Source organism: Polypterus senegalus, chromosome 8 (genome assembly GCF_016835505.1).
Source record: "Polypterus senegalus isolate Bchr_013 chromosome 8, ASM1683550v1, whole genome shotgun sequence".
NCBI lineage: Eukaryota > Metazoa > Chordata > Cladistia > Polypteriformes > Polypteridae > Polypterus > Polypterus senegalus.
This window is the reverse complement of record NC_053161.1, coordinates 176,173,798-176,185,598: the sequence shown is the minus strand read 5'-3', so window position 1 is coordinate 176,185,598 and position 11,801 is coordinate 176,173,798. Positions and strand designations below refer to the sequence as shown.

The 11,801-nt window shown below is 39.9% G+C and overlaps 1 protein-coding gene across 3 annotated transcripts in view; it reads left to right on the top strand.

Annotated features, from left to right (window-relative positions):
- Window positions 1-8,878, top strand: part of LOC120533443 (zinc finger protein 239-like) — a 48,702-nt gene extending 39,824 nt beyond the window's left edge. For all 3 annotated transcript variants that reach the window (XM_039760344.1, XM_039760343.1, XM_039760342.1), the window contains one exon: window positions 6,874-8,878. In XM_039760344.1, the coding sequence (XP_039616278.1) occupies window positions 6,874-7,619 (746 nt within the window). In that variant the 3' untranslated portion in view covers window positions 7,620-8,878. The remainder of the gene's footprint in view (window positions 1-6,873) is intronic.
- The last annotated feature ends 2,923 nt before the right edge of the window (window positions 8,879-11,801 follow it).

Below are 11,801 nucleotides of genomic sequence, written 5' to 3'. Positions count from 1 at the left end.
TTGAAATGAGCAACTGTCAGAAAACTGCAATAAAAATTTCAACTATTCTGCAGGTACTTGTCTGCTCCATGCACAAGCACCGACAGCGAGACTGTTTAGTGCTGCATCTCATGTCATCGATGAGAAGAGGAACCGACTTTCATGTGAGAAAGCAGAGAAGCTACTTTTCATAAAGAAGAACCTGCCACTTTTCCTGAAGAAGTAGGCTAAGTAGGCTTATGTCTAGGACAGTTATTCATTTGTTGTGGGTTCATCCACATTTTTTGCACTATTCAATGCACATTTGTTGTTGTAGACATACAGAGTTACATTCTTTCAGCAGTCAGTTATAGGCCTAACATAGGCTATTCAAGAAGGGGGGCTTCAAAGATGGCCAAATAAAAATATTTTTTTATTTTACTAATTTATTTATTTTAAGTTATATTGTGCTTTGTTTGTATAATATCTGCTGGAATGTTAAAAAAAATGTTCAGTGTTAAATAAATATTTTGAAATTGTATTTTGTTATTTGATTTATTTCTCTGAAAAGCAACACAAAATAGTAAAAGCAAATTTTACTATTTAATTATTGTAATGGTGAAAAAATTGGCAAAATAAATGGAAAAAAATGCGAAACACTGTGTTCGGTATTCGGCCTTCGGCCAAGCATTTCATTATTATTCAGCTTCGGCTTCGGCCAAGAATTTCATTTCCGTGCATCCCTGACTACAGTACATCGAGTACAAGTTTTGCTTGTGTGCCTCAGTAAGTTACCGTCCCCTCGCTCTCACTTTTTTACCGTTCATCTAATGAATACACTGAGTATGGCTTTACCAAAACAATCATTGATCGCGAATAAAGTATCCATTATTAATGAAGCTTCAATAGGTGATCTGTCTTTCTGCATTAACCGCATGTGTTTTCATACGTCTCAAAAAAAGGGGATGCGATGTTAAAATGAATCGAGAAGCAGCGCGTACATACTTAGTGCATCCCCTCTCGGAATCAAACCTCGGACGTCTGCGCTACAGGCGAAGGCTCTACTATTAGCGCACGCGCTGTGGTTTGTCTATTTGAGCGTAGCAGTGTAATTCGGTTTTTGTTCAGCACTCTTTGGAACTGTTGCTTTTTGTCTGCACACTGCGTCAGTTCACGTGAGCCGCTGAATATGGTTTTATATGTCACTCGCTCGCTTCTAATTGTTTCGCTGCCTTCTTAATTATATAATGCATGTTTTCTTCAGCGCGTTTTGTAGCTCTTCCTGGTTTTCACGTGAATGCGTGATTACGTGAGAGGCATGATGATGTCAAACGAAACTCCGCCCCTCACGGCTTTCCAGCTGAACTCCATTACAGTAAATGGAGAAAAATAGCTTCTAGTTATGGCCATTACACGTAGAATTTCAAAATGAAACCTGCCCAACTTTTCTAAGGAAGCTGTAAAGAATGAGCCTGCCAAATTTCAGCCTTCTACCAATACGGGAAGTTGGAGAATTAGTGATGAGTGAGTCAGTCAGTGAGGGCTTTGCCTTTTATTAGTATAGATATGCTTACATTTAAAATCCACGATGGAGTGAAGCCGCAAAAGTCGAAGTGCGATATAGTGAGGGATCACTGTATATGATAAATACAGTGGAACCTCGGTTCACGACCATAATTCGTTCCAGAACTTTGGTCGTAAACCGAGTTGGTCATGAACCGAAGCAGTTTCCCCCATAGGATTGTATGTAAATACAATTAATCCGTTCCAGACCGTACAAACTGTATGTAAATATGTAAAAATATGTACAGATTAAGCACAAATATAGTTAATTACACCATAGAATCCACAGTGTAATAGTAAACTAATGTAAAAACATTGAATAACACTGACACAAAACACCCAGGCTCCCTGATCAGCTACAGGAGCTGGCTCGCCACGCTCTCTCTCTGTGTAGCGAGCACAAACACACACACACACACACACACACACACACACCTATCCGTCCCCCCAATCCCTTCCCTGTCAGCTGCCCGCTCTCTAATCTCTCTGTAGCATGTGCTCAGCAGCATTTTTTTAAATGACTTTTAAGCACAGCAGAAAAAAAATTCCAAAGCGCTTGCAAAAACCAACTCACAAGCAAACAAGAAAGCGAGATTGCAGGAGATCACGCTATTAAACCTAAAGCCTGATCGCTGTAAACAATGTTTTAAAATGAGTTTTAAGCACAGCAGAAAAACATCGCACAAATCCGAACTTCATTTAAAACCAACTCGCAAGCAACCAAAAAGTAACATTGCAACAAATCACACGATGAAGTCCTCCATGTAAACAATTTTTAATGAGTTTTAAGCACAAGGAAAAAAGCGAACATTTGAAAAAGAGAAATGTAACATCGCACCTAATCGCGCTATGAAAAACTCCATCTGTAAACCTTTCATGAGTTTTAAGCACAAGGAAAAAAGCGAACATTTGAAAAAAGAGAAAAATAACATTGCAACAAATCGCATTATGAACTAAAAAAATTACTTTTGAAAAATCCGTAATACAAAACCACCAAGAAAACTAACCTTGCATGAAACGAGTTCTGGCATGAAGTGTTTTCCTCCAGGTGTTTTCTCTCTTGTGATTTCTTGGGTTTCTGGGTGCTTTTAGCTGTTTAGCTGGTGGGAGTGAAAGCCTCATGCAGCCATTCCAAAAGAACGCTCTTGTGACCCTCCACATTACTGGCAGTCTGGCTTTGTTTACATTATGCTGCTTGAAAGCACGAGGGTTCTCCGATTGGTAAATGAGTAAACTGGTAAACATTTTTTCCACCTTTTGTAATTTCTTTCTTTACTTCGATTTCAATTTTCTTCAAAACTTTCTTCTGACAACTCTCCACTTGCTTAGAAGCCATAGTTAACTGCAAAAGCACACGAAATACTGTAGAGCACAAAGAGAGTGCACGCCTTATTGAAAACAATGAACAAGGAGCGGCTTTGCTTAAATGAAAAAGCATGGCCGCTCTCTTTCTCTCTCAGGCTGCCTGTGGGGGGAGGGGGATGTTTTCACTTGCACTACAGCCTACAGATAGGCAGGCAAACACGTGCAGCAATCTCCTCCTCCCCCTTCCCAGCAGGCACGTGCTAGCTCGCCCTTTCTCTCTCTCTCTCTCTCTCAACTGAGGACGCAAGGGAAACTGGCTTGTTCAGCAAACACGTGCAGCAATCTCCTCCTCCACCTCCCTAGCAGGCACGCTCGCGCCTTTCTCTCTCTCTCTCTCTCTCTCTTCAGCTCAGCTTGCAGGCAGGCAAGGGAACCTGGCTTGTTCAGATACCGAGTGTGTGGTTGTGAACCGAGGCAAAAGTTTGGCGATCTTTTGGTCGTGAACCGAAGTTTAATACGTGAACCGGGACGTTCGTGAACCGAGGTTCCACTGTACCTAGAGACAGTTGTCAAGAACCTAGATGCAAGATTCCCTGACATGCCAATTATTTCCAACTTTTCAAAAGTTTTCAATGCAGAAACTCAACATTGAAGTAAGTCTGCTGAAATTCTTTTCGATCATTACTCCAAAGTGTTAGCCCTCCAATTTTCAAATTTGAAAGTAGCAGGCAAGAATGGACAGTTGTGTCAAAAATGATCAGAAGTCAATAATACAAAGACTTCAGTCCAAAACAGATTTTACTAAAAATGACAATGACATCAGAGCTCACAGTCGTTTCCAAATTTAGCCAAACTAGCTGATATTGGGCTAGTGATCCCAGTGAGCACAGCTGAATGGGAAAGGGGGTTTTCTGCCCTTAAAAGGATCAAGACATGTTTGAGAAATCGCATGAATCAAAGCACGCTAAATAATCTCATGCTGATCTCCTTGGAGTGCCCAGATCCTGGGGACTTTGACTATGGGAAAGCTGCAGACAACTGGGCCTCTAGGAAGAAAAGAAGAATAAATATTTAACTGAAGACACCTTCTGCATATGCAAGTTGGCTTTGAATAATATTTTTTAAATTTTCTTCATTAGGTTTTCTATACTTTTTCCAATGTTTTTATTTTTCTTCCCGACAGCGACAATACCTGTGCCTGTTGGTTTATGTCATAACAATTGTTACTTAAAATATTTGTTAGGTTTGCAGGATCCTGAATTGGATACTTCTTAAATTTAGTAAAAATATTCTTTCACAAGTGTCAAACCTTAAAAAAGAAGTCATATTGAGCTTTGGAAAATAATTATTAATAATTAACAAATAAAAATAGTGCACATTTAATTTTCCCTACCACCAAATTTCCCCATCCCGCCCTACCCGGTTACTTTTTCCTGCCACCCGGCTGGAAGAAATTTCTGGGGAGAAAATTGTGTACTGGTGCCGATATTTAAGAATAAGGGGGATGTGCAGTACTGCAGTAACTACAGCAGAATAAAATTGATGACCCACATTATTAAGTTATGGGAAAGCATAGTGGAAGCTAGGTTAAGAAGTGAGGTGATGATTACTGAGCAGCGGTATGGTTTCATGCCAAGAAAGACCACCACAGATGCAATGTTTGCTCTGAAGATGTTGATGGAGAAGTTTAGAGAAGGCCAGAAGGAGTTGCATTGTGTCTTTGTGGACCTGAAGAAAGCATATGACAGGGTACCTCGAGAGGAGCTCTGGTATTGTATGAGCAAGTTGGGAGTGGCAGAGAAGTATGTAAGAGTTGTACAGAATATGTACGAGGGAAGTGTGATAGTGGTGAAGTCTTCTGTAGGAGTGACGGATGCATTCAGCGTGGTGGTGGGATTACATCAGGGATTGGCTCAGAGCCCTTTCTTATTCGTAATGGTGATGGACAGGTTGACAGACAAGATTAGACAGGAGTCCCCGTGGACTATGATGTTTGCTGGTGACATTGTGATCTAATAGCGATAGTAGGAAGCAGGTTGAGGAGACCATGGAGAGGTGGAGATGCTCTAGAGAGGAGGGGAATGAAGGTCAGTAGGAACAAGACAGAATACATGTGTGTAAATGAGACGGAGGTCAGTGGAATGGTGAGGATGAAGGAGTAGAGTTAGCGAAGGTGGATGAGTTTAAATACTTGGGATCAACAGTACAGAGTAATGGGGATTGTGGAAGAGAAGTAAAAAAAAGAGTGCAGGCAGGGTGGAATGGGTGGAGAAGAGTTTCAGAAGTAATTTGTGACAGGCAGGTATCAGCAAAAGTGAAAGGGAAGGTTCTAGAAGACGGTAGTGAGACCTGCTATGTTTTATGGGTTGGAGATGGTGGCACTGATCAAAAAATAGAAGACAGAGCTGGAGGTAGCAGAGTTAAAGAAGCTAAGATTTGCACTGGGTGTGACGAGGATGGATAGGATTAGAAATGAATACATTAGAGGGTCAGCTCAAGTTGGACGGTTTGGAGACAAAGTCTGAGAGGCGAGATTGTGTTGGTTTGGACATGTGCAGAGGAGAGATAGTATATTGGGAGAAGGATGCTAAGAATAGAGATGCCAGGGAAGAGGAAAAGAGGAAGGCCTGAGCGAAGGTTTATGGATGTGTGGTGATGGGTGTAACAGAACAAGATGCAGAGGACAGAAAGATATGGAAGATGATCCACTGTGGCGACCCCTATTGGGAGCAGCTTAAAGAAGAAGAAAAAGAAGTCTTGTAGGCCTAAGAAACCACGGCTCGCTTCTACCCTTTGGAGTTTGTAGTGGCCATTGTTCAACATGAGGACAACAGCTGTGCCAATGATAGTCAATAAATCCATTATGAGGCTGGAATAATAAAAACATTAGAGACATCAGTAAAATGTTAGGATGACCTAAATCAACTGTGTGGGATATCAATAAGAAGAAAGAATGCACAGCTGAGCTCAGTAATCACAAAAGGACAGATAGGTCAAGGAAGACCACCAGTGCTGATGACAGAAGATGTTACTGCAGATTGCATTTTGATTACAACTTGCACATCCTTATAGTAAGGATATTGCGTGTATCTCTGTAACATCTTAAATGTACCACCCCATACAGATGGCATGATGTGGCTCAGGGTGACAGAGATTCCTCACGAGTCAGGCAGTTCACACGGAGTGGTGGCTCTGAGGCTAAGGATCTGTGCTGGTATCCAGAAAGTTGCTAGCTCAAATCCCTGTCGCTGCCAAAAGCGATCCTACTTTGCTGGGCCCTTGAGCAAGACCCTTAACCTGTAATTGCTCCAGGGGCGCAGTGCAATGGCTGACCCTGCGCTCTGACCCCAAAGGGCATGCGAAAAAATAACAAATTCTAATACAAGAAATTGTATAAGGCGAAATAAAGAAAAAAAAGCCACCATCGCCAAATAACCCACAGCTGTTAAGACCAGTAAGAGAACTGAGATTGTGTGATTTCGGCGTGATGGTCTCTGTAATAAAGGCACATGTTCAGCACACATTTCAAAGAGGATGACAGTAAGGAGTCTATATCGGCTTATAATTAAGTCATCACAATTGTGATTTATCTAAACTAACTTCTTATATAGCCTGCCAAACATCTGAATGTGAAATGTTCAAAGAAATGAGATTTTCTGTTCAGTTCGTTTTTCCACCAGGTGTTGCTAACACAAACAAAGTCTGCATTGGACTTACAAATGTCCAAAACTTGCCCTAACTTTAAGCCAATTTAAACGCCAAGTTCTAGTTTTTAAAATCCGAACTTGTGTGTGAGAAATGGCTTACACATGTTGCCGAGCATAACAAAGTTTTATACATGTGACCCTGCTAAGTAGTTGTAATAGAAAATGTAAAATTAACAAATTGTGTATGCTTTCCATGTGCGACTAAAGACTTATAATTGTTTATGCTTATCAAAGGTTGTTCCTTAATTTATGCCATCATGTATTTAATGTAAGTTAATTTTAATAAGACAGTGGATTGATAATAAGCTGTTTTTTCATCTTTCTTTTAAACTTTGTACAGGAAACAAAGATCAGTGCAGTTTGGAATCTGGAAAAGAATTCCCTGGCAGGAGTGCTCAACAGATCCACACTAGAGTTCACACGGGAGAGAAGCCATATTGCTGTTCTGAATGTGGTAAACAGTTTACACGTATGAGCAATCTGAATGACCACACTAGAATTCACACAGGAGAGAAGCCATATTGCTGTAATGAATGTGGTAAACAGTTTTTACAAATGCTCAGTCTGAAGAACCACACTAGAGTTCACACGGGAGAGAAGCCATATTGCTGTAATGAATGTGGTAAACAGTTTTCACTAATGAGCGATCTTAAGAAACACAGTAGAGTTCACACAGGAGAGAAGCCATATTGCTGTAATAAATGTGGTAAGCAGTTTTCACGGATGGGCCATCTTCAGACACACACTCGAGTTCACACCGGTGAGAAGCCATATTGCTGTAATGAATGTGGTAAACAGTTTTCAAAAATGCTCAGTCTGAAGAACCACACTAGAGTTCACACGGGAGAGAAGCCATATTGCTGTAATGAATGTGGTAAACAGTTTTCACGTATAAACAGTCTTCAGATACACACTAGAGTTCACACGGGAGAGAAGCCATATTGCTGTACTGAATGTGGTAAACAGTTTTCACAGGTGATCTGTCTTCAGAGACACACTAGAGTTCACAACAGAATAAAGAGGGTAGCAGTTCAAAAATCAGTCCAGAAAAACAAGCACCCTTCAGGAGGTTCACTCCTGTCTTGAAAGTAAGCAAACTGAACTATTGTTGACATATTAATCTCTGAGAGAAGCCATATTGCTGATTGGAATGTGGCAATCAAAGCTGTCAAAGGAGTTCTCTAAAGAGACGCCCCAGAATTCACACTGGAGAGAAGTACAACTGAACTGTCCTGACTAAAGAGTGAGGTTCACTTCTTCCTGGACAGTAAGCACATGTAACTCACTGGAATCCATCCTACTTAGTGTTGTGTCAAAAAAATCAACACAGACGACAATTAGAAGTTTATATCCTTTTTCCTTTTCCAGAAATAAAATAAAGAACAGGGCGTCATACAAACCGCTTCTCACCAAACCCTACATCCTCCACCATGCGCCTAGCTCTGTTTTCATAAACTGTGTATTATATATAAAACTATTTACAATGTATTATACACGTTTCATCAGAATAGAACTGTTTACAATATACATAACCTCACATAATAAATCATAGTTCAGCTATATAATATATATTTTTATATAACAAAAAATAAAATAACATACCTTTCCAAAAACAAAAAAATGGTGCCATACAAACCGCTTCTCGCCAATGCTTATGAAATAATAAATCAGTTACTAATAATACAAACTATTAATACAAAATAAATAAAATGTAAAATAAAAATGAAAATCCAAAGTATCCATATGGTCATGTTGAACACCATGCTGAATTATATTAAAACACTGTGGCAGCGCACTTAAAGAAGCAATGCTGTTTTTTTAAATTTAGTTTTGTTTTTGCTTGTTTGCTTTTGATAATAAAACATACAAAGACTGTATATAAGAATTCGGGGGCACATTTGTTATTTAAAACTTGAGAATTACCAAATAAAATTCATATCAAATAAATGGAATACAATCAGAAAAGGCTTGGGGAGCCTTGTACAGCATCCACCATCACCTGAGGGTGCCTGAAGTTTGTGGGGAGTCACATTAGTTAGCATTTGTACTACAAAATACCATTGGTATGAAACTAAGTACACACAAACTTTTGCTTTTGGTGGAAATTCATAACTAAAAGCTACAAAAAAATAAAAATCAGAATACACTTTGCTACACATACACACACCAACAAAATTTGGAGGAATTAATCTCGAGGAGCCATATTGCTGTACTGGATGTAGCCAACGAGTCTCACAAACCGGAGTCTTCTGGGCCACAAAAGAATTCAGATAGGGTGCCACCTTCAGAAGTGGGCTTAGTTGGAGAAGATCTACACCAGGAGCATCAACCCCTTTGTCTTGGCGTACCACCTCAAAAAATTAAAATGTTCTGAAATTCCCCCTTTTTGTTTTTAAATCGTTAATTCCTGATCTGTTATTATGACTTTCTTTTGGCCAAACCCTGTGAATTAGGACATTTATCAGAGGTCCGTGAAACCCTCTTTTATATGGTCTTTCGAGTCGGAAGTTGAGCAGACTAACTGAAACCAAAATGGCCAAGGCAGTTTGTGCGGAGGAGCCTGACCTCATCTCTAGTGAACTGGGCATCGATGCAGAAGAGAACACCTGAGCTGATATCTCCACATTCAGCCAAGCACCAACTCACACACTGCAGACAACCCATCTGTGGGTGCTGCTACGGCCTTTCAAACAACGGGCTCCGTGCTCTAAGCTTGCAGAACTTGGCCGAGGCTGCTGAGAGACGAAAATTGAATCTCACCATTCAGACTGGGGTGTGAGATACTGTCCTTAGAGAAGTGATATGCTCTCCAACATGAGCTCCAAGCAAAGCGCTGGTAGCAAACCGAGAAGTGCAGTTAAGTAACCGATCAGTTAAATCAGCAGCAACAGATACAGTGGATGTAAAGCTTTAATCCTACTCTCTGTTTTTCCCCCATCGAGAAAAGTGAGGAAAAGAAATGCGCTGAACTGGAGGAGATTAGGATTTTATATTTAACTAGCAGAATACCCGCGCTTCATAGTGGAGAAGTAGTGTGTTAAAGAAATTATGAAAAAGAAAAGGAAAAATTTGAAAAATAACTTAACATGATTGTTAATGTAATTGTTTTGTCATGGATATGAGTGTTGCTGTCATATACAGTGGTGTGAAAAACTATTTGCCCCCTTCCTGATTTCTTATTCTTTTGCATGTTTGTCACACAAAATGTTTCTGATCATCAAACACATTTAACCATTAGTCAAATATAACACAAGTAAACACAAAATGCAGTTTTTAAATGATGGTTTTTATTATTTAGGGAGAAAAAAAAATCCAAACCTACATGGCCCTGTGTGAAAAAGTAATTGCCTCCTGAACCTAATAACTGGTTGGGCCACCCTTAGCAGCAATAACAGCAATCAAGCTGCTTGTGATAACTTGCAATGAGTCTTTACAGCCTGGAGGAATTTTGGCCCACTCATCTTTGCAGAATTGTTGTAATTCAGCTTTATTTGAGGGTTTTCTAGCATGAACTGCCTTTTTAAGGTCATGCCATAGCTTCTCAATTGGATTCAGGTCAGGACTTTGACTAGGCCACTCCAAAGTCTTCATTTTGTTTTTCTTCAGCCATTCAGAGGTGGATTTGCTGGTGTGTTTTGGGTCATTGTCCTGTTGCAGCACCCAAGATCGCTTCAGCTTGAGTTGACGAACAGATGGCCGGACATTCTCCTTCAGGATTTTTTGGTAGACAGTAGAATTCATGGTTCCATCTATCACAGCAAGCCTTCCAGGTCCTGAAGCAGCAAAACAACCCCAGACCATCACACTACCACCACCATATTTTACTGTTGGTATGATGTTCTTTTTCTGAAATGCTGTGTTCCTTTTACGCCAGATGTAACGGACATTTGCCTTCCAAAAGTTCAACTTTTGTCTCATCAGTCCACAAGGTATTTTCCCAAAAGTCTTGGCAATCATTGAGATGTTTCTTAGCAAAATTGAGACGAGCCCTAATGTTCTTTTGCTTAACAGTGGTTTGCGCCTTGGAAATCTGCCATGCAGGCCGTTTTGCCCAGTCTCTTTCTTATGGTGGAGTCGTGAACACTGACCTTAATTGAGGCAAGTGAGGCCTGCAGTTCTTTAGACGCTGTCCTGGGGTCTTTGTGACCTCTCGGATGAGTCGCCTCTGCGCCTTGGGGTAATTTTGGTCGGCCGCCACTCCTGGGAAGGTTCACCACTGTTCCATGTTTTGCCATTTGTGGATAATGGCTCTCACTGTGGTTCGCTGGAGTCCCAAAGCTTTAGAAATGGCTTTATAACCTTTACCAGACTGATAGATCTCAATTACTTCTGTTCTCATTTGTTCCTGAATTTCTTTGGATCTTGGCATGATGTCTAGCTTTTGAGGTGCTTTTGGTCTACTTCTCTGTGTCAGGCAGCTCCTATTTAAGTGATTTCTTGATTGAAACAGGTGTGGCAGTAATCAGGCCTGGGGTGGCTACGAAATTGAACTCAGGTGTGATACACCACAGTTAGGTGATTTTTAACAAGGGGCAATTACTTTTTCACACAGGGCCATGTAGGTTTGGATTTTTTCTCCCTAAATAATAAAACCATCATTTAAAACTGCATTTTGTGTTTACTTGTGTTATATTTGACTAATGGTTAAATGTGTTTGATGATCAGAAACATTTTGTGTGACAAACATGCAAAAGAATAAGAAATCAGGAAGGGGCAAATAGTTTTTCACACAACTGTGTATATATATATATATATATATATATATATATATATATATATATATATATATATATAGCTATAGCAAAATACCCAAGACTTTGCAGCGGAGAAGTAGAGTGTTAAAGAAGTAATGAGAAAGAAAAGGAAATCACATTTTCTATGTGAACGTCCAAATTTCTGCATCTGGTAATGTGCCTTACCGGCATCACCAGCAATTAAAGAAAATTAGTTTTGTGTCCTCTGCAGTGTTGTGTATATGTGCAACGCCGGCTGCTTGACTTTAATAGTATTTTTCCAAGGCAGGAGACGCCACTTTTTGCAGACACATTCACGTGATCAAAAGTCTCCGCGCTGTTTGGAGGTTATTCATATATATATATATATATATATATATATATATATATATATATATATATATATATATATATATACACTGCTCACAAAAATTAAAGGAACACTTTAAAGAAACACATTAGATACATCAGATCTCAATATGAAGTTGGATATCTATACAAATAACGACAGGGCAATGTCTTAGGAACAAAAGGA